The sequence below is a fragment of the Lathyrus oleraceus genome, chromosome 4 (assembly GCF_024323335.1).
Source record: "Lathyrus oleraceus cultivar Zhongwan6 chromosome 4, CAAS_Psat_ZW6_1.0, whole genome shotgun sequence".
NCBI classification, from domain to species: Eukaryota; Viridiplantae; Streptophyta; class Magnoliopsida; order Fabales; family Fabaceae; genus Lathyrus; species Lathyrus oleraceus.
The window spans coordinates 258,590,044-258,614,676 of NC_066582.1; the positions used below are offsets into that span (position 1 = coordinate 258,590,044).

The 24,633-nt window shown below is 35.8% G+C and overlaps 1 protein-coding gene across 1 annotated transcript; it reads right to left on the reverse strand.

Annotated features, from left to right (window-relative positions):
• Positions 1-20,752: 20,752 nt before the first annotated feature.
• Positions 20,753-24,109, reverse strand: LOC127074964 (uncharacterized protein At4g38062). The gene is made up of 2 exons (XM_051016388.1): positions 23,899-24,109; positions 20,753-23,382 (listed from the first exon to the last, which is right to left on the reverse strand). The coding sequence occupies exon 2, from the start codon at positions 23,342-23,344 to the stop codon at positions 20,957-20,959; it is 2,388 nt and encodes a 795-aa protein (XP_050872345.1). The 5' UTR covers positions 23,345-23,382; positions 23,899-24,109; the 3' UTR covers positions 20,753-20,956.
• Between the last annotated feature and the right edge of the window lie 524 nt (positions 24,110-24,633).

Here is a 24,633-nt window from a genome sequence, read left to right on the forward strand (position 1 = left end):
CACACCTTCTGATATTCAAATGCTCTCCCTGACCAGGGATAAGAGCAATGAGGCACACCCCTCATCTCCTTTCATCTGCTTCACCTTAGCCTCTCAATGGCAAGGTTAAGAGCAACCCTTTGACCCCATTCCAGTTGGCCTCAGTGCCTAACCCTCTTGTATGAGCCTCCTTGTTTGGTTATAGAGTGTGCCGTTTGATCTTCATTGATTGATTGATTGCTTCATATGCACATGTCTGCTTGTATGCTTTATGCATTTATCATCATTAATTGCCCATTAGTGCATGATCATCTCATTTGTCTGTGTGACATTATCATTGTTGTTTACCCATTGAGGACAATTGTAAGTCCATTTCTTTGGCCATTGTTCCTATGATATGGAAGGATAGAGTGTAGGACCTCTTTGGTCACTCATATCTTCTGTTGCTGCTTTGTTTGTATGTGAGGATGCAATTATAAGTCCCTGTAAGTTGGCATTTGTTTTCCTGTGATCATAATTTGGTTTGTTTGATTGTATGTGAGGTTGCAATTGTAAGTCCCTGTAAGTTGGCATTTGCTTTCCTATGATCGTATTTTGTTCTGCTTTTTTGTATGTGAGGATGCAATTATAAGTCCCTGTAAGTTGGCATTTGTATTCCTAGGACCATACTGTGGACGTTAGAGTAAGCCCAGATAGATTGGCATCTGACATCCATGTTTTGCTTTTCTTTGATTGTATGTGAGGATGCAATTGTAAGTCCCTGCAAGTTGGCATTTGCTTTCCTATGATCATATGTTGGATATTGGTATAAGCCCAGACAGATTGGCATCCGGTATCCAAGTTTCATTTTGTTTTAGGAGATTAGTGTAAGTCCATTGAGTGGCCTCTGATATCCATTTCTGTTTTAGGAGACTGGTGTAAATCCATCTATTGGTATCCGGTATCCACCTTTTATTTCTTTTGTTTGTGAGATTGGAGTAAGACCATTGAGTGGCATCCGGTATCATTTGCTTGCTTACATTATTATTATCCATTGCCTATTCCAAAGGACACACTTGAATCATCTTCTATATGATTTCAAGAAGTGAACCTTCTAAGAAGTTTTACAATCCATCCTCATCCATTCATCCCCATTATGTCCTAAACCTTTTCACACATTACTTTCAAACTTGACATAGATATTGTGCAAACATCTTCATGTTTTCAAACCAAAAACCTGGACTCAAGTCCTTAACTTTTTTCAAACTCCATTTCATAATACTTCTTTGAATTTATCTTAATCATACTTTGACTCCATTTTCATAATCACAATCAATTAACTTCACCCATTCAATTGTTTTGGCTTTGTCCATTGTTAATCTTTTTACACATTAGCCATAGGTTTCAATTATCATTGTGGTTGATGTAAACCTCACCTTATCTTTAGTGAGTCGACAGTAAGACTTCCGTACTGAAAACAGGGCTAACCCCTCTAGTACGTCGAAGCTATCCTCGCATGGTGGATGTTGGTCTTGGTCGAGTTTTCTCCCATTGATAATGAAAAGCCTCAGTGCTATTGTTTAAAATTGAATCCACCAACTTTTGGAAATCTTTTAGCCGAACTACGGCGTTTTGATCCTTACCTTTGATGGAAGGTACGTAGGCAGCGGGTTCATCCGTTCAAACCCAATAAAACTTGTATATTCTTTTCTCATCATCCCAATCATGTTTGCACAATGTTTATGTCATAACAAATAACAATTTTATACAACAAGTGTGAAAAGGGCTCCCTAGGAGTACCTAGGACGTAGTGGGTGCCTAACACCTTCCCATTGCGTAATTTACCCCTTACCCAGACTCTCTGATCTTTTTATTAGTTTTCTACGTGTAAAACTTCTTAGGCTTTTGTTCGCTTTTTAGCCAGTCCTTTGGATAAATAAAAGTGCGGTGGCGACTCGAAATTTCATTGTATGCTTTGCTTATGGTTTAATCGATAAATCATATAGCGACGAATACACCGCTACAGTTAAGTATGCTGTTCAACACGCTGAAAACCCCAGACGAATGCATTGTCCTTGCTTGCGTTGTTGTTATATTGGTAAGGTTGACGCACATGGATTGAAATCGCATTTGCTGAGGCATGGAATTGATCAAAGTTATCAGTGTTGGATATTTCATGGTGAGAAAATTAACGAGAATGTTGAATCGAGTGGAAAAAGTAATACGACCTATGCTTCATACGACAAAGACACGGAAATATACGATTGTGATCGAGTTGAAGAGATTGTAGAAGCACTGGAAGAAGATCTTCATGATTGTCCTGAAATGTTTGAGAGGATGGTAAGCGATGCAGAGAAACCGTTGTACAAAGGTTGCACTAAATTCTCAAGACTTTCTGCGGTATTAAAGTTATACAACTTAAAGGCGGGCAATGGATGGTCGGATAAAAGTTTCACAGAGTTGTTGGCCCTTATGAGAGAAATGCTACCGGATGATAATGTTCTTCCTAATCGAACCTATGAGGCAAAAAAATGTTGTGCTCTATTGGCATGAGCTATGATAAGATACATGTTTGTCCTAACGATTGCATTTTGTTTCGTAACGAATATGCAATGTTAACTGAGTGCCCTAAATGCGGTTTGTCTCGATATAAGAAAAGATTATCTCCCGCAAAAGTCTTATGGTATTTTCCGATAATTCCGAGATTTAGGCGCATGTTTCGTAGTGAAACCGATGCAAGACATCTTACTTGGCATGCAGATGAAAGAATTATTGATGGAATGTATCGGCATCCGGCTGATTCACCACAGTGGTCGAAGATTGATAATGATTATCCTGAGTTTGGATCAGAAGCAAGAAACCTTCGATTGGCATTATCTACTGATGGAATGAACCCACATGGTCTTCAAAGTATCTCACATACCACATGGCCTGTGATTCTTATGATTTATAACCTACCTCCGTGGCTATGTATGAAGCGTAAGTACATGATGTTATCTATGTTAATCTCTGGGCCTAAACAACCAGGGAATGACATAGACGTATACTTGACACCTCTAATCGAAGATTTAAAGATTTTGTGGGAGAACGGTGTGGAGGTTTATGATGGATATAGGAAAGAAAGTTTCAATTTGAGGGCGATGTTGTTTGGCACAATTAATGATTTTCCAGCATACGGGAATCTATCTGGGTATAGCATTAAAGGTCAACGTGCGTGTCCTGTTTGTGAAGACGGACCCGATACGATTCGATTGGAACTTTGCCAAAAGAATGTGTTTCTCGGTCATCGTAGATTCTTACATTCTAAACATCACTACCGTGGGTGGAGAAAAGCATTCAATGGAGACACCGAACATCGTAGAGCTCCACCCGCATTGTCAGGTGAACAAGTTTTTGAAAAGGTGAAAGATGTGCGTACTGAGTTTGGCAAGCCTTTTGCACATAAGATTGTGAAAGGTGGGTGGAAGAAAAGGTCGATATTTTTTGAATTGCCATATTGGAAGTCTTTGTACGTGAGACATTTTCTCGATGTTATGCATATTGAAAAAAACGTATTTGAAAGTGTTATCGGTACATTACTCAATATAAAAGGCAAGTCTAAGGATGGCCTTAAAGCAAGGGAGGACATGTTAAAAATGGGAATGAGAACTGAATTAGCACCCGTGAAGAAAGGAAGACGAACATATCTACCACCTGCTGCTTTTACTTTATCTAGAAAGGAGAAATTTTTTTGTGTAAGTCTCTGAGTGAAGTTAAGGTTCCAGAAGGATACTCATCTGATATCAGAAGACTTGTTTCTATGAAAGACCTCAAGTTGAAGAATTTGAAGACACATGATTGCCATGTTATAATGGAACATTTTCTACCGATAGGTATACGTTCTATTTTGCCAGAAAAAGTAAGAAGTGCCATAACTAAATTGTGTTTTTTCTTTAGGTCAATTTGTAGTAAGGTGATCGATCCCGAGATCTTACCAACACTACAAAAAGAGATTGTAATTACCTTGTGTGAGCTTGAAATGTATTTTCCTCCGTCTTTTTTTGACATAATGGTTCATTTAGTTGTTCATCTTGTGAAAGAGACACAGTTGTGTGGACCAGCTTATATGAGATGGATGTACCCTGCTGAACGGTATATGAAAATATTAAAAGGGTACGTGAAATCCCGAAGTCGACCAGAGGGTTGTATTGTTGAACGATACATTGTTGAAGAAGCTGTTGAGTTTTGTACTGAATATTTGTCTAACGTTCAATCGATTGGACTCCCCAGAGCTCAGATTTTCGACAAAATGGAAGGTAAAAAATTAATTGGGAATAAAATTGTGACAATATCAAGGGATGAACGGGATCAAGTTCATTTGTATGTTCTGCACAATAATAATGAGGTTGAGCCATATGTTGAAATGCACAAGGATGTACTCCGAAGGTTAAATCCGAACAGAAATGAAAATTGGATAGTTATAGAGCACAATCAAAGTTTCATACAATGGTTGAAGGATCATATTTATTTGAAGCGCTCTTCAGATCCTTCTTCGGTAACAGAAATGTTGAGATGTTTGACATATGGTCCAAGTTTGCATGTGTTTTCTCATAGCGCATATTTAATTAATGGATACACATTTTATACCAAAGAACAAGATGATAAGAGTACTATGCAAAATAGTGGTGTCACCGTGCTAGCTGAAGCAATGCATATATCAAGTATGAAGGACTTAAACCCCAAATATGCAAATTTGTCATATTTTGGAGTTATTGAGCACATTTGGGTATTTGATTACGAGAAGTTTCAGATTCCCATCTTTGGTTGCAAGTGGGTGAATAGTAGTGGCATACGAATGGATAAGTCTGGATTTTTGCAAGTTGATCTTACTAGGGTGGGGTACAAAGATGAACCTTTTATTCTAGCATCTCAAGCTAAACAAGTGTTCTATGTGAATGACCCGAAGAGTACAAAATGGTCTATAGTGCTTTTCTCTAACAAAGTGACTGATGATAGCGGTGTCGATCAATGTGATATTGATGTTGAGAATGAGTCATGCATTAGACGGAATGAGTTGAATAGAAATGATGAAGTTGAGGATCTTATACCGGATGAGTCATATATAAGAAACGATCATAATGAGGGAATTTGGATCAATTCATCCGTACGCATTGCTAAGAAACAAGTGATTAATATTCCAACAAAGAAAAGAAAGAGATGTTAGTGACTTAGGTAAATTATCCATGGTTTCTTTATTTTTTTTTCAATTGTTTTGATTATAAGTTATATGTGATAATGCATGATTTCATTATATTTTTGTTTTCAATTGCTTTGATTATAAGTTATATCTGATAATGCATGATTTCTTTATTTTTTTGTTTTCAATTGCTTTGATTATAAGTTATATTTGATATTTGATGGTTTCCTTGGTTTATTACAGGTTAGACATGGCTGATGACCAACATGAGGAAGTTAGTAAAAAAGTATCCGCGGAAGAAGAAATTCGAAGAGGCATCACAGTAATGAGGAGGGTGGTCCAAGGAAGATCTCGAGGCATCATACTAGATGTCTGTTGGAACAACCAGGGACAGCTTATAGAACCTAATGGGCATACCTTAACTAGTTTTATCGGTGCACTAGTAAGGAATGAAATTCCCATTACATGTGATGATTGGAGAAACAAAGAGCTGAATGAGTCCAAAGAAAAAATTTGGAGTGAGATAAAGGTACAATCATTTGGCCCTTAATTATACGGTATCAATTATGTTTTTTCAATTACCGATACTAACTATCAATCTGTATGTTTTTCTTAGCGATGTTTTAACATCGAAGAAGAAAGAAGAGGTTTTTGTATGAAATTGGCCGGAAAGCTTCTAAGAGGGTTTCGGACATTTTTATCATCCAAGTTCCTTAAGGATGCGGATGGTAATTTTGTGGATGCGGAGCTTCCTAAAAAATATGAAAGTTTGATATCGGCTGAAGAATGGGAAGCTTTCAAATCCAAAAGACAAGACCCGGTTTTGCAAAGAATAAGTGCTACAAATCGGGAAAGAGCATCAAGTCCCGCATATCCGTACCGAAAAGGACGTGTCGGATATGGACGCTTAGAACAATCCATGGTAAGTATTTATAAATTGCGATAACAAATTTGTTCATCATATATTAGTTTTATCTGATCAAATTGTATGACATAATGTGTAGCTGCAGAAGGAGGAAAGTTCAGAAACATCTCTTCCTGCACATGTTTTGTGGAAGGAAGCCCGTGTGGGCAAATCTGGAGCTCCTCAAGAAGAAGTTTTACACGTATACCAGAAATGTGTAAGTATAACATTTTTTCATTAATTGAATAACATTTTTATACACAAATATTTGACAAGTATACGGTATTCATCTGATTTTTCAGGAGGAGCTATCTCAGTCTTTATCTCCCGATGATACTAAGGGCATACTTAGTCGGGCATTAGATGTCCCTGAGTATTCTGGTCGGGTGAGGGGTAAGGGATTTGGAGTCACTCCGACCTCCCTGAGTATTAAAAAAGGAAAGGCTCCTAGTAATCGGGAGCTTCATGCAAGATTGGAAGCCATGCAAGCTGAGCTTGATGCATTGAGGAGAGAAAGAGAGGCTAGCGCCTCAACAGTATACAGAGATGCTTCGGACAAAAACAGTATCAACTGTACCTTTCAGCCGAACATTCCAGAGGTAATTACATATAATTGTCTTAAATTGAACTATTTGCTTAAATTATGTATTTGACATATATACACATTAACGATTTCTTGTTATTATTGGTTTTAGGGCATTTCCCATTGTCAGCTGTATTTGTCGTCACCATACTATCGGATGGTTGGCAAGGGAAAAGTGCATAACGTTAGCGGAGTATTACTCCACACTAGAGAGCTCCCTGCTGGATGTTTGAAGGTATCAGTTGATATTGCAGTTGAGCCGAATGCAGCATTACCATATCCTAGCGATGATTCGGATGCAACAACGGTGCACGAAGCAATAGGTTCGTTTGTTGCATGGCCGACAAACCTCATATGCGTAGGATATGAGGTATGCTTAAAACTTATGTTAACTTTAATGTGTATATTCAAAGTTTAAAATTTATGCTTAAAATTTTACTTACATATTTTCCTTGGTTATGTTAAATAGACTCCCACAAAATCCAAATCAAAAGATAATGCGATTCCACGGCATACCGAGTCCACGGTTTCAAGAAAAGAGGTAATATACAATTATATGACATATATTCATGGAAGTTGTTACATTCTTAATTTGATCTAACTATTTATATGACATGTAGCTTCAAGAAAATGAGGTTAGAAATGCCTCCGCACAACAAAAAAAGGAGGTTAGCAACGCCTCCGCACGGGTAAAAAGTTCTGGTGCTAAGAAGACCGTAGCTAGGAAAAAACCTACCACCAAGTATAGGTCGTGCCTCAGGACATTTCTAGAGATGACCGATATACCGACCGGAGGTGTTCGGAATGTACATATGGAGGTAGGGATTTTCGGCTTTGATTACGACCAAATGATTGGTAATGAAGACTTCATGCAAGTTTTTGGTCATGAAGAAATCGGCGTCAACGTTGTCAATACATATATTAGGTAAATCCGGTCTACTTTGTTTTATTAATTAAACAACTTATGTTAATGATGTTTACTTTATGTTTCAAAAGAGGTGTTAATGATGTTTTTATATTAGGTTTTTGTATGACAAATTGATGCGCCCCAATGATTTGGACGAGTCATTCGGATTCTTAGCACCCGCGACCGTCAACTTAGGTTTAATCTTAAATAGACCGGATACCGTGACGGAGTACGTTCTTCGGATCCTCAATGACAATAAAGATGCGGAGAAGTTGTTTTTTATACCGTTTAATACCGGGTTAGCATTTCATTCTAAATTCATCTATTATAATTATTTTCCAAGTTACCATCTAACATTTGCCTAATCATTACAGTGGATATTGGTTGTTGCTCGCAATCAATCCTATCCGAGAAATTGTGTATTATCTTGACTCGTTAGGAAATGATTGGACAACATACCCGGATATGAAGGTCCTAATTGACACGTAAGTGAGAATGTTCAAAATTTTTCTTAGTTTATGTGAATTGTTCTAATTGCTTCATTTTTATTTTATTAGCGTCCTACAAGCTTTTCGGGCCCAACGAGATATCCAAACCTCAAGGAGGGGCGCCAACTCCATTACATGGATTAAAGTGGCGGTATATTTTTAATTACCACATTTTTTATTATATTAGTGATGACACTTGATAAAACTTAGGATTTATAATCCATATTTTTTTTTCATATGTAGTGGCCTCAACAACGTAATCAAATAGATTGCGGGTATTTCATGTTGAGGTTTATGCGAGATACTCTTGCTTTGGGCCGATTAATGATTCCCACCGATGTATGTATTTCTAACTTATGAGTTATTTTTATATTTACACATATCTCATATAATTAAATAGTTGGAATTAATTCAAAATATGTTATATTATTATGTAGTACTTTGAGGAATTCAAGTGTGCATTTTATACAAAGGATCAAGTGGACGAAATCAAAGAGGAGTGGTGTCAATTCATGATAGAGCTCAATGTTTTTTCATAAATTTGTGTAATTAATGTGTACATTTGTAGTATATGTAATGACTTGTAAATGTGTACATAAATTTGTATATATTTTGATACATTTAAGGCAAAATTGGTTTGAATTGGTATATATATATATATATTTGTTAGCCAAAAATTGGTAGAAAAAAGGCAAAAATGGCATGTATAAAATGTGATAATTGTCTGTCAAAATCTGGTTGAAAACAGGTAGAAATTCTGGTTTATAAACCTGGAAAAAATGTGGTTTAAAACAAAAGCTTCAAAAATTTCGTATACCTTAGACAGCGCTTTTGTAAAAAGCGTTGTCTAAGGGGGGGATTAGAAAGCGCTTTAGGCAAAAGCGCTGTCTAAGGGGGGGGGGGGGGCTTAGACAACGCTTTTTGAAAAGCGCTGTCTAAGGTATACCTAAAAAAATTAAAATAGGAGGGTCTTAGAAAGCGCTTTAGGCAAAAGCGCTGTCTAAGGGGGGGGGGGGGGGGGGGGGGGGGGGGGCTTAGACAGCGCTTTTTGAAAAGCGCTGTCTAAGGTATACCTAAAAAAATTAAAATAGGAGGGTCTTAGAAAGCGCTTTTGGCCAAAGCGCTGTCTAAGGGGGGGGGGGGGCTTAGACAGCGCTTTTAAGATTTAAAAAAGCGCTGTCTAAACCTTTAGCAGCGGAGGTTTAGACAGCGCTTTAAAGCGCTGTCTAAGGCTAAAAAAAGCGCTGTCTAAGGTCTTGTTTGTTGTAGTGGTCGTACTCGACGGGATCCACGCACAATAGGAAGGGAAATGGTTGCTAAAACACTGCTCATAAACAAACAAACACTGGCTGAAAGAGACACAAGAAAACAAACAAGACTGACTCGGCAGGATATCGCATCCTGGGCCTACTTAGTCTATCAAGCATAGACATCAGAGTCGAAGTAGTTCGGACTGGGGGAACGACACATGCTCGCTAGGATGTCGCATCCTATGCATACGTATCTTCTCGGACGAAGAAGAATCAGAGCATCCGTAGCTCGGCTAACGCACGCAAAACCACACAAACAAGGGCAAACCTGGAACCCGAATGCCAATCGCTGGACTTACATCAGCTTCCGAACCAAAACACACCCACACTGGAAACCAGATGCCACTTGATGGACTTATACCGGACTCCAAGCATACAACAAGAGGATACAGAATGCCAATCGCTGGGCTTACATCCATCTCCTGACACACACAACACAAAACAAAACGGGCGCCCAGAGAGATCGGCTCATCTCCTGCCTACGTACCTCATCTGGTATGAGGATCAGGGCGACGTAGTTCCCCTACGGAGGGACAAAGGACTAGCCTAACCAGATAACAGAGGGAGGCACAACTAGGGAGACTAACTCGAGCCTAGATGTTATCATGCATAATCATCCCTAAGTCAAGGTTGCTACCTAACTTGCACATGGAGCAAGCCTATCTTAATCAGCTCAAACAGCAAAGCAAACAAACAATCAAAGATAGCACACACTATATACACACAAGTGGGGCTCAATCAAGGGGTTAGGCTGCAAGAGCAAGCCATCTGAAAGGGTAATGTTAGCTCTTAACCTTGACATTGAGAGCCAAGGTGAAGCCAGATGAAAGGTGAGTGAAGATTAGACTTCACAGCTCTTATCCCTGGTCAGGGAGAGCTTCAGACAATGAAGTGTGGGTCCAGAAAGTGGGAACCCTTCTACACTTATGACACTGACTCAACTGATCTTGGGTTAATGTCCACAAGGCATCAACATGTGATGTGAGCCAAGGGACGACTCAACAGAATAGCAGGAGGTGGACTACACACCTCTTGTGTCTGCCAATTGCCTTAACAAAGGTCTTTTCCTGCTTGGGGACAAAAATAAACAAGCACAACCATTGCCTCTTAAGGAGGACTTCAGACAGGTGCCTGGCTAGGTAACAAGCCAGGTCTTCCAGACTACATGGAGACAAGAGATTCTACCTCAATGCAAATGCTATCAAGCAAAGCAATGCAAGTTCTCAAAGAACTATTAGCAACTAATGTACCTGAAATCAATCAAATACAATCAGTACTCAGACAAACCAACATTAAACAGCAAAAATCAACAATTAATCTGTACAGTCAAACACAAACACAATGCACAAAGGTGCAAGCCCTAAAGCTCAAACTCAAGTATCAAACCCTACAAAACAAAGTCAAAGTTATCCATAGACAAATCACAAGTCAACTCCAATGGAGGCCCATCATCAAGCATAGGCCATTGTGCTATTAACCTGAAACACAACTCAAAAGTGAGAGTACAAACCACTAGTACAAGACTAGGGTCAAAATGAGATCAAAAAGTCAAAACAGAACATGAAACTTATCCAAAATCAATATCAAACAATTAAGAATCAAATCCAATTGGTCACATGTTCATATCATTCATCATCATCATTTCATGAACAAAATAGCACAAAACATGTAATTTAGAACCTCAAAGGACCAAACAGAATGATCACAATCAAATCAATATCAAAACATTTCAATAAATCTTCAAAATATCCATGATCAAACAGCATCCATAACATGTCAAGCACACCAAATTTCAGCTCATTTGGATCAAGGGAAGCAAGTCAATGAAATTCATAAAGTCCAGACAAATTCATACAAGCTCATACAAAGCATCAAAACATGCATCCACTTCAACCAATCATAAAACAGCAATCAAACATGATAAATGAATGGGACCAAAGCCAAAATGTTCTTCAAGATGTCTACAACACACATGCAAAGTTTCACATCCATCCAATTAATAACCAGAATTTCACAAATCAAATGGGAACATGTGTCACAAAAAGTCAACAAATGACTAAACAGCAAATAAAATCCCAATCAAATAGGAAATAGATTCAAAAATTCCAGAAAAATTCACATGTAAAGTTAACATTCACAAGTATTCTCATGCAAAAATCCAGCTCAATTCAAGTTAAACAAGCATGGAAAATAAAATCAAGAAGTTGTACAAAGCATGGCATGGCACAAAGTGTAACACCTTCAAAGATCATGTCATAACTCTCAATCCAGGAACTCAAAAATTACAAACCACATATCAAAATGCTCCTTATGATGTCAAGATCATGCATATAAAATTTCATGAATTTCTAATGAAGCATCAAGGTTTTATGAATGAAAGAGTGAGCATGGTGCACAAAAGACACATTCAAACAATCCCTAGGCATTTAATTTTTCCACACGTGCACAAATTTATTAAAAATCATAAACAAATCAAGCACATCACAAGGATCATGGTGAAAAAAACCTCATGTTATTTGGACTAATTTTGAGGGAGTTATGAATTTTTTAAGTCAGCATGGCAAAATGAAATAAACATTTGAAATCAAAAATGAAAAAAAATGAAATTAATATGCTAGAATGGCAAAAACGTAATTATTGAGCAGCGAGAGTGAAATGCTGCGTTTCATTAATGCAGTGGCAGCGCGCGATTGACTGGAACCCGCGGGAAACACAAATTTGAAAGCGAAACGAAGAAACACGGATCAAATAGCGTTCTGGCATTGTTCTCGAGCATTCATACGCATTCATCATTCCAGAAATTCAACATGAACAAATTTGCACGAAAATGGACAAATTGTATATCACTGAACTCGCCTAAACACGTACATCAAGAATATCACCATGATTTAGCCTAATTCCTAACATGCTGAACAAATCGATCAAAAGAAACTTTCACATCTAATCTTAAATTCCAGATTTCTCACTCGATTCTTAATGAATTTCAAAACTACAAGCTGCATCGTGCTCTATGATCTAAGCTCTACACAAGCCATATCATGATTTTAGCAATTGTTGAAATCGAATTCTGACCTTTGGAGATGGCAGCTGTTGGATTTGTGCTTTTCACGATGCCAATTGCCAAAACAGATGATGATTGATGATGTAGAAGATGAATGGAAGAGTTCTTGCAGCTCGATTATGCACCAGTTCCGAGAATCATCAATTTGTCATGGATGAGCTTGATGATAACAGTCACGATTCCTCAAGCTTGGCCACGATTTTGCTCCAAACAGATGATCAACACTACCTGTAGATGATGGATTACACAAAAGCAAGCACGATAGATGCTGAATTTCAATGAAAAAGTGAAAAAAGTTTGAAAAAGTGTTGAAGAAAATTGAGAGAATTTGGTGATTTCTGAGTTTAGATCTGAAAAGTGAATTGTCATTAGGAGAAACAGTTATGATTATGAACTTTATACCATGTGCTAATCAACTTGTTAATCAAGATTAGGCAAAATTCAAGTGAATTAGCAAAATGAAGTTTATGAGTTTTGGCCAAAATGCCCTTTTCAAGATGCAGCCAATGTAACAGTAGAAATGCAATGCAAACAAGTCATATTTGACATTTAGAATGTGTTGAATTGGTTTGAAGTGCAAATGCCAAGTATTTCTCAAAAACACATTTTTTCCCACCAAAATACAAATTAGTCCACTTGAAAATGCCATTTTGATGTGTTGATTTTTAATGAAATGTAATGATTCAATGTGAAAGTTCATGTCAAATGTGGTTTGCTCAAAAAAGAATCACCCAATTTGGCCTTTCCATTCAAAAGTTATGGCACTTTGAATTTCAACATTTTCTGAAAATGATTTTATCATAACTTGCCAATCACACATGAGAAATGAGTGTTCTTGGACTTTTTGGAAAGGTGAGAACAAGATCTTCAACTTTCATGTTGGACAAAATTCCATTTGAAGCTTTTATGATGATGTAAATTTGAGGAGAAGAACTTTCCATTTTTGGCAGTTTCCAATTACAGGTCACCTGCCATTTTAGGAAACTTTTGATCTGACTTTATTTTCTTCAACCTTGATCTTTGGTATGTCAAATGAGACTTGTATGGACATGAATGAAGCCTTTCAAACCATCTCCCACCTTCAAATCCATAAAATCAGGCACAGTTGACCACAGTTGACCACAGTTGACTTTCTAGGGTTTCAGCTGAAATTCAGCTTGACTGATGACTTCTGAGCATCCAATATTTGGCCAAACCACTTCAAAATGATCCTTAAACCATATGAACTTGATAAACCAACCCTAGGGCTTCGCCTCAATGGAAATGGCACAAGCTTGCTTGTTTGACCTGATCTCCTGACCAGTTTGACCTAATTTCTGAGGAACTTGCACTTGGGCAAATGGCTATGCAATGTTATGCAATGGACTATGTTATGTTAATGACCTAAAGATTAAAATGTATGTACAAAAGGTGGGTGCAAATTTGAGGTGCTACAGTATCGAATTATTTATTAATAATAAAAGGCATTTTCTTTATTATGGTTGATTAATAAAGTCCCTGGAATAGATATTCCGTTTAATGTATTAAGTGTGACTTAATCATGAGAACACATTAAACATAAGGACATTATTCTTAAAGTATCCGTAGTCGAGCTTTAGTGTGAAGTGGGATAACATTAAAGCATTAAGACTATTATGTTTGTAGACTGATGATCACATTTCATGGATCATGGATAAAGAGTTATCAAGTCTTAAACATAGGTATGAATATTAGGAGTAATATTTATACCGGATTGACCCGCTATGAGAATACTATATAGAAAGTTATGCAAAGTGTCATAAGTTATTCTCATGGTGATAATGGTGTATACCACTCTTCGACCTGAAACCACTATGGACCCTAGACGTGGAGTCGAGTGCTTTATTGCTGATCCAACATTGTCCGTAACTGGATAACCATAAAGACAGTTGATGGGTACTCCACGAAGCATGCTGAGGGACATGAGTGACCTAGATGGAATTTGCCCATCCTGCATAACAGGATAAATGTCTATGGGCCCAATATTGAACTGGACAAGGATGACACAGTCTATGCCTTGTGTTCAATATAGACATAAGGGTAAAAAGGTAATTGTACACATAAGTATTATCACAGAAGGTTTTGTCAGATCACATGACATTTTCGTGTCTTGGGTAGCAGTGATGTGTTGCTAGATACCGCTCACTGTTTATTATGTTAAATGCGTGATTTAATATAATTGCCAACGTCACGAAAACCTACAGGGTCACACACAAAGGACAGATTGATGAGAGATAGAGTAACTAAGGAATACCGTAAGGTACGGTGCCCTTAAGTGAATTATAGAACATCGTAAGGTACGGTGTACTTGAGTAGAATACGAAATATGGTAAGGTACCATGGGCTTAAGTGATTTTGGGCATATTATAAGATATGGGCCAAAATACACTTAAGTGGGCTTTTTAGCTTGAAGCCCACACAAGTGATTCTATAAATAGAACCCTTGTGCAGAAGCATTCATTGCGGTTGCATTATTTTCGTTTTCCTCTCTCTCTCTCTCTCTCTCTCTCTCTCTCTCTCTCACTCAAAGCCTTCATTCGTACCAGCTAGCACTGAGATTGAAGGAATCCGTTCGTGTGGACTGAGTAGAGACGTTGTCATTGTTCAACATTCGTGATCACTCTGTGGATCTGCATCAAAGGTTTTGATCGTCACAAGAGATCTGCACCAAAGGTTTCAATCGTCACAAGAGGTAAATATTCTATCACTGATCATGACCATTCGTAAGGATCTCTAAAGGAGAAAATTTTAATTTCTGCTGCGTTTTGGATCGTAATTCTCCTTCATAAGTTCCCACTCGAAGATGCGAGGAAAGTGGCAGATGATCCATCCCTGAAAACGGTTCAGATAAAATACAAATAACAAGTGTAACAAAATAATTATGAAAATATTAGTAACACTAAACTATCGTAAGCAGTGTTCAATTTCCTGTCATCTACTTTGTCTTCCAAAGACAACCCTCACCTAGCTTCGAGTACAGGTAGACCAAACAGACGCCTCTCTAGTTGTACTCATGAATCATCGTCAAGTCGATAAAGTATTTAAGGTAGACCACATCGATATAGGTTGCACTTTTGTCCACAAAAATGGACGTGCCAACCAGGAACAAGCGGTAACACCTAACTGCATAAGTCTGACAGTAGTCAACCTGCATATCATCACCATTGACATCCTAAACCCACTGCAACTGGTCTTTATAAAGTTCTTCCAGAACTTTAAATCTAGAATGAGCATCTTTGATGTCAGCTACCTGATTTGGAATGTCAATTGGGTCAAACCCCAAATATGTAACCAACATCTCGTTGGCTTCCTCTCGACCGAGCCTTCAGTGGCCTAGTAATTTTCCATTAATGGGAAGATGTAGGAGGCATGAGACGTCATCTTGAGTGATGTTAATCTCACTTATAGGAATGTGGAAAAATGACATCTTTTAATGCCATCTCTCTGCAAATGTCGTTTGCATGCCATGGTTTATGGCCATGTACGCAATAACACATAAACCAGCAAGACCAGAATATCGGATATCACTCTTGAAACAATCAACGTTGGGATGTTCCAAATCCAATATCTTTATGTTGTGATTTACCAGTGTTAAACATGGACGCTCCTGTAAAAAATATATACCACCATCAGTTGCGATTTAATTAATTTAAAACATATGCAATGCAAAAGTAACTAAATATACTTCTCATTCTGAGGCATGCCTAGCAGCATGGTCTCCATAGAGATGAAGTAAAAAGGTTTCAAATGGGTCTCCTGGATAACTCTCTAAAAGGACATCAACAGCGGGTTCCTCTTAGGCTTTAGGGACTCCAGGTGGTGCTTCATCATCTAAGGACTCGTGGCATCGTGAAGTAGAGGTTTGAGACAGGAGATTACGAGAAGTATAACCAGATGGTTGCGAACCTTAACGTTGTGAACCATCAAAGGAGTTATCATCGACTCGTGGCCACGTGGTCTTGGCAGCGGCCCTCTCATTTCGTACAAACGTAGTTTGGAACACACGATCAAGCCTAATTATACCAGGGTTGTTTTTAGCCATTGCTCCTGCCTTAAAACCATAAAGTCACATTCTAAATTTATCCAAAACTCAGTCAGGTGCAAATCCGGAGATACATCTTCGAAAATAGTTTAGACATAATCTGAAGATGCATCTATGAATAAAGTTGTGATTTCTCAGCCATGACAGAAATGTCATTGATGTCCTATCCTCCAAACAAATTTCAATGCATGTCCATTTTGGATATCTATTTATATTGCACTAATATCTAATGTAGCTTAAATAAATTATCTTACCTAAAACATCATTCAAAATACACAATTTTTTTTATAAAAACATACCAAATTAAATGGATGAGAAAGATACGCTTGAATGGATGAGAAAGAACTCCAAGTAGAAACTTGAATGGATGTGAGAGCTCAAATGGTATTTTTAGTGTCTTTTGAGAAAATGAAGGAGGAAGAGGAAAGGGTTTGGTGCGAGTATATGAAACAAAAGTGTACAGATGTGCATCTTCGAACAACTCCTTGATCTTTAATTAAACTTTAAGTTAAGGGTTTTTACGGAGATGCACGTGTGAATTAACCTTTTATGCACACAGAGATGCATCTCCGAATTAAATTTTGGTAAAGTATGGTGCCTTATCAATTTCAGTGAGAAATGTGTAAAAAAAGGTGCATATAAAGATGCATTTTCGGACGTCAGAGGCAGTTGTACTATTCATATATTCTTCATATTGTTTTAAATAAAAAAACATGATTTGGTTTCATATTTGATCATAAATAAATGGTTGGGTATTGCTAACATAGCACACATATTAACAACTAAATAAAAAAATTTATCTTAAATTTTTTATCTTAAACTTATTAAAAACATATAATTAATATTTTTATTGTTTTTTCAAGACAAACTTTTTATTTGTAGATTTATTAATATGTTAGCATTATCCTAAATTATTTAGTAGGCATGCCAACGAGGTGAGGCGGGTTTAAGCATTACCAGCCCCACCCCCGCCTCTTATAACCAGCCCAATCCCACCTCCTAGAACCAGCCTTGTCCCGTTGCCATGTTTATTAAATAATTTATTGGGTAAAACACATGTGAGTTTTACCACTTTATGTGAGACCTATTTCTAAAGTGAAGAAGTCACATGTATTTCATCCAATAAAAAAGTGAGTGTTTGAAAAAGTGATAAAAAATAGTGTTTTTAGCCCTCTATGATTACTATTCTCTTTTATTATTGACTCATTTATAAAATATGGGATATATTGAGGAAACTACTTATCTAAAAAAATGTCAATTTTGATTATTAATAAATTTGATTTGATAAAATTATTATTATTATTTATTTTAAATTTGTATAAATAACTTATATTCTGGTCAGAAATAAAAATAAATAAAAGGTTGAAGACGACCACCACGGTGAAACTTCTAAGGTGGTGTTTATGATTTGCTCGTGAGAAGAACGAGTAACTGCAAAATATTAGCATTGCAACACTTATAAGTCAGTGTTTAAATAATGTAAACCTTTGCAAGAGTGTGTAAAAATAATATCTGAGTGTGACTCAGGGTCACACATATATAAATGAGATGATTATAACCATTCATTGTTTGTATGAATTGGAATGAGGGCGACCGTTGGACATAGATTAACGATTGAGATGAAGAGGGAGGTCATGCACTTGTGTGGTATCATAGAATGAAAGTCTATTTGTACGTTTGTGAGCAAAGAGTTCTTGATGGATTTGACTTATGAATTAGGTCAGTATTAATGGGCCTGTGGTCCTCCCGGAGCAGTTGTCCACCAAATCTCTTCTTATCATCTTTAACACGAGAAATGTTAAAGTAGAAATCATTGAGACTGGTCCAAGAATAGGTAGTGTTGAGAGATTTCCGTTGAGAATATGCTTCAGAATAAAGAGATTTATTATGGTGATGAGTGAGAATAATTAAAATTGAGAACACGTACATTTAATGCATCTTGTGCAGACACAAAGTTGCAACGTATGACTCCTCCACATAGACCCACACACGTAGGGTGACGAAGTGATGTGCATTTCAATGCACTTAAGTGCAGTAGTAGATTCAAGATTTCATCTGAGACGTTGAATATGACTTTTTATCTTCTATGAATGGTGGTCGTGAAACTTGTCACCCTTTGAATCTATAAAATGGGAACTTGAACAATATTTCCACTTTTTGACTTCTTCGTTTCTTGAGTGTCATCGGTGAGGGTTTTGTCTATATTTACGCCAACAAAAACTACAATGTAGCAAGTAAATTTATTGGATCCACGAAGATCATGTTAAATTAGCATAAAGACAAAATGATTCTACTTGTGAATACAACGTGGTGATTTCATAATAGTAAAAGGGTGTTGAGAGCATGATTTATTGGTTTGTATGATTAATTGTAAGACTAAAAAAACTAACTAATGTTGAACATACACAATTATAAAAATGATTAAGTTCCCCTTTCAAACTATTTATCTCTAGATGTGAGAAATCTAATGACTAAACCTATAATGACTATGTTTTAACTATGACCTTTTACAAAACACAAAAATACAACCTCATAGCCCCACATATATTAGGAATATCTAATCGCAGGGTGACCCCATTCGTTTGAAGCAACCACTCTTATACTAGGAGTGTCCAATCGCAACAAATGAGGATTTTAAGGCACTTATGAAGACAATTTTACAAAACACATAATTACAACCTTGGAACCCCCGTATATTTGGAAACACCCAATCAGAAGGCAATATGGTTTTCCAAAATCAACTCATGATACATTGGAAGCCTCCGATCGAAATGATGAAAGTTTGATAGCGCGTAAAACTAGACTAATGGTCAAGACTATTCTTATCGCAACACAAAATATCATTATAATTTTATTTTATAGTTTTACAAATCTGATGAATAATTCAAATACACTATCAGATTATAATAATGAAATTATTTTTCTAAATAAAAAAATGAGTTGATGAAAATCTCTTTTAAGTTTATAAAAAAAGTTAAATTTAAATTCAATTTTAAAAATACAATAATATTAAATGGAATTTTGCCGCATATTTAATTTTTACTCTATACCCCTACCATTATTCCTATATTTCAATATTTATCAAAATATTTTAATTATACCTTTTTTATTTAAAAATAATTTTTTTGAAATTAATTTTTTTTTTATCTCTATGTTAATTTATCGGAACATTTGACAAAAGAGTTTTGATAGTCAATTTTTTAATTTTTAATGTACCGAAACACTTGTGAAAAGAGTTTCGGTAGATAGATTTTTTTAATGTACCATAACACTTTGGCAAAAGAATTCCAATAGTTAAATTTTTAATTTTTAATGTATCAACTAACTTAATTAAAGTGTTATGATAATTTACAAAGTGATAACTGGATAACTTAATTAAAGTGTTACGGTAGTTTTCAAAATTATAGACTTTAGACCATAGTTTTCCTTGTATTGCCTAAACTAATTATGTTTTATGCTTCTTGAATGACTTAGTTAAAGTTTTCCGTTCAAATTCGTTATCTGATTTTTCAAAATATCTATAAATTTTTACCATATTTTTCAAATCTATAATCGGATTTTTCAAAATTTCTGTGAATTTTTATCCAATTTATCAAAAAATTCAGACGTGTTAATTTCATTTTTTTATCTGTCGAGAATAAACTACCAAAATTTAAAAAAAAAATCTAAAAAATTACAAAACATATATTTTTAGAATATATTACCAAAAAAATTTATTCATACCGAATTTTTCAATTGCAATATCGAATTTTTTTGTTAAATTTTAATTAAAATATTTTAAATATTGACTTAATATTCTTTTTCTCTTGTATCTTAACCTCTAATTTATTTTGATCTTTTAACTTACAAAATATTTATATTAATTATTTAACTCTTCAAAACATTTCATATTAATCTTTGTCACGATGATAAACTTTTTTACTTATATTCACCGTCATTTAAACGAAAATGGTAAACATAATATTCTTTAAAAGTTAAACTACTAATATGACATTTTTAGTTAAGGAATCAAAATAATGTTAAATCTTAAATAAAAAAATAAAAAAATATTATAAAAAATTGTAGGTGTTAGGTTTAAGCTTAAGCTTGGGTGGTAAGAAAAAATTCTCTTATAAACTGCACATGCATCTAGAATTAATTTTTCATAAATACACTTTAGGAATATAAAATTAGGTTTTCTTTAACATGTACATCCTCAAATGATGAAATAGGGTGAGAAAAGTTCCTCTCTATTTTCAGACCTACATTTTGTCAACAATAAAACATAATAAAATGAGGTAGAGCTGCTAAATAAATAAAAAAAAGTTATAGTACTAATTAATCTCTGTATTAATAATCCATTTTTGAATCAAATGGTAAAAACTTCTTGTAGAACAGTGGAACAGATTCATTGAAAATAATAAACAAGTATACTTAGGATAAATTCCATATACAATAATCCAAAGAAAAAAAAGACCATGCTTCAAAACCACATGACTTTTTCTTGCACACACAACCTATTATTTTCCTCTAGCAACTATTCAGCTCTTTGAATGGAGATCTCATATCAGACATGGATTCATCTTTCTTTAACCTACTTCTACTTGTTGTAGGAGAAACTTGAACTCCCAAATTCTCTTTTACATGGCAAAAGCTATCTTCCTTTTTCAAGTTCATTCCATGACAATCAATCTCAACTGTTTTCTCCATGCTTCTCAACATGTCCATCAGTTGAGTGTCTGCATTAGACAACTCATAGATTCTATCACTCAACCCTTGAACAAAAGCCAACAAGTTTTCCTTTTCTAATGACAGTTTTGATGCATTTTCAACTAATTTCTCATTCTCCATTATGAGTTTTCTTTCTATTGTGCCTTTTGCAATCACAACACTCTCAAATTCTCTTCTAAATGATTCTTGTTCCAACAAAACTACCTCTTTCTGAAGCTCTTGCTGGATGCTTTCGCCAATCACTACTTGTTCAAGAAGTGAAGTTTCTAGTTCTTTACGCGTCAAATGACTTTTTTCAAGATCGCTTTTCAATCGCTCAACAATCGACTTCCATATTTGCAGTTCGAATTCCATTTCATTTCTTTCGCAAATTCTCTCATCCAATTCATTGATAGCAATGTCCAAAGCTTCATGAGTTTCTCTAAGTTGTTCTTTTGAATCACATTCCATCTGCAAAACCTGCTTTTCGAGGATTCGTTGACACTTAGTTGATTCCTCCAGCATTTCCTTGTACTTATCAAGTTCATTTTGCTGTGAGGACTGCAATTCTTTGTTGGATCCATAGGACTCAACTTCCTTCTTCAAACATGCTGCTTTTTCGCGTTCTTCATTTAGGCTTTTCCGAGCACTGATCAAAGCATCATCTTTGATCTCCAACTCCTTCATCAGTTGAATGATCTCCCCTTCTTTCTTTTTGTTGATTAGATCCATCTCGTCTTTATAATTAATAAACTTTAACTGAGCCTCTGAAATTGCTTGTTTCAACACTAGCAGCATCACATACATCTCTTCATTCAGCAACCTCGTCTCAATGGTAACAGAATGAGACTTTTCTAACTCCATCCGAAGCTCTTCCACCGCTGCAATTTTAGCTTCTAATTCAGACTGACACTTATTCAGGTCTCCATTCAAATGTTCTATCCGAGAATTCCATTCGGCTTCGGAATGAGAATTTTCCAACTCCATCTGAAGCTCTTCCACTGCTGCAATTTTAGCTTCCAATTCAGATTGACACCTATTCAAGTCTCCATTCAATTGTTCCATCTGAGAGTTCCATTCGGCTTCTCTAGCCTTAAGGGTCAAGGCACACTCTTTATGAGTTTGTTCTAAATTTTTAAGTTTGGTCCTCAACTTCGACTGCGAATATGAAGCTCCTGCTTCTTGAATTTGAGCTTCCTGTAGTTCTTTGACCAACATCCTTAACTCTCGATTTTCTTGCTCTAGCTTCTCGGTTCGGTACTTTTCTTCTTTAATATACGCAGCTTGTGTTTTCAGCGAATATCTCAAATCTGCAATGTCTTTGTCGCGATCAGAGTTTAAGCAATCGAGCTGTAGTCTAGCGTCATGATACTCGCTACCTGCATTTTCAAGCTGCAGCCTGAAATCTGAAACTTCAACTTCGAGTCGCTTTTTCTGGCTTTCAACATGAGCAAGAGCCTGGTGGCAAGCCTGTAACTGATGTTGAAGATCTCCGTAAATTCTGATCTGAGAGTCTAATTTAATTTGAAGCGAAGAAATCTCATCAACCAATGAAGTTTTTTCCATCTCCCACTCCTTCTTGCTAGACCTAAACTGTTCTTTATGTTTCTCATATGCTTCTTCTAGATGTTTAAACTGTTCCTTCTTCCACTTCAATTGATCTTCCAATTTTCCTTTTTCCTCTTCCAACTTGTAGAACAAGTCATCTCTATCACTTAGTTCTTTCGAAGATTTTAAACTTTTCTGTGATTCCGGACACTTCTTTGAAACCGATATACAACTTTTCAGGCTCTCGATTTCTTTTCTGTATTGACCAATCTTCTGTTCTTGATTCTCTACCTTGTCATTCGCTTCCTCTAAGGCCAAAACCAACCCTCTATTCCCGTCTTCCAACTGTTTAGTCTTTTCATCGCAATCAACTCGGATTTTATCAACTGCACCTTTGAGATGTTTGATGATAGACTCTTGTTCTTTCAACTTTCCTTTGAGATCTTCATACAAATTCTCCGCCTCGGCAATTTCGTCCACCTTTTGAAGCAGTTCCCGATCAAGCTTCTCCGATTTCGACTTCGCTTCTTGTGTTTGATTAACCTGTGCATTAAGTGATCTCTTCAAATTCTCAAGTGAATCCGATTTGCTTCTTAATTCTGCCTTGAGTTTATCGATCTCAGATTTTTTTTCGTCCAACTCTTCATAAACCTTTTCCATTCCTTTTCACATATAACAAATTCAATAGATTTTTTCCCCTAGTAGTGTGAAAAATAAAACCAGCAGTGTTACACAAAGACTATAAACATAAGAGAAACAAAAATGAAGAGATGTTAATAAAATGGCTCATAAGAGAACTTCAAGGAGTGGCAAAATATGAAGAGTTGTTAATTAGAATAATTGTCTCTTTGTGCAGCCAAATTAAGTGATCAAGAAACAGCATTTGGAAAACTATATAGCATTATCATCGATAGTTATAACTATGAACCACGGATACCGGAAACACCACGATACTAGACAGACAGATTATAATTTGAAAAATGAATAAAAGGTAATCAAAAGTGTCTTATATCTCATTTCTTATAAGATGCCAGAAAATTATGAATTCTCCTTCTACACTAATTTATCTGTTTACATGATTTTCCACTTTTCAATTTATAGAGTTATCACATTGCATTGGAAGAAACATAAACATGTCACAAATTTGAAGAACAAAAACAAAACAAAACAATGAAAGGAGTTTTAAGAGGAAAGAAACAAAACAAAAAACTGACCTGACACTTGAAGAGAACAACAAAGCAAGTAGTGTTGTTATGATTCAGTTGCAGAAGAGTGTGAGATGAGAATTGCGAGAGAAGAAGGAGAAAGATGAAACGAAGTTACCGTTATACTGTAGTGTATCAATTTTAATGCGAGACAAGGGAAAAAATGAAGTTAGTTAGTTTAGGGGGAAGTTTATTAAGCAGTTTTTTTCTTTCTTTCTGAAATGAATGAAAACTAGCCGTTGAAAGTTTCTCTCGGTTAGATTATTTGGACCGGGTTATCCAACTCAGATTTAACCCACATCACCATGCTTTTACTGTTTTGTCTTTCTCTAATATTTTTGAATTCATAAAAGTTGTTTAGTATCGGTCTTTTCGGCATTAAACAAGATTTTTTTGTGTTTGTATGTAGAAATATAGGATATTCTAAAAAAAACATATTTTTCTTGTAATTATACGAAGGAATATTAGTTTTTTCAAATATTTGATGTGTGTATATCAGATTTATTAAAAAAATCCGATAACCTATATTGTTTATTAGATATTTTTAAAAATCTAATATATATCAAATTTTTGGAATAATAGAAAAATTCGGTAGATAATGGTGAGTTTTGAAAAATCATTAAGTTTTTGACATTTATAACAAAACAGTTAGATAATTAACCCAATTAAATATTTACGTATAATGCAAAATGTGATACAATATCAATACAAAATTAATTATGTTGGTTTCCTAACTTCTTTTTC

Excerpts from the sequence above, each read along its gene's own strand:
- LOC127074964 (XM_051016388.1), bottom strand. The coding sequence starts at position 23,344 with ATGGAAAAGGTTTATGAAGAGTTGGACGAAAAAAAATCTGAGATCGAT.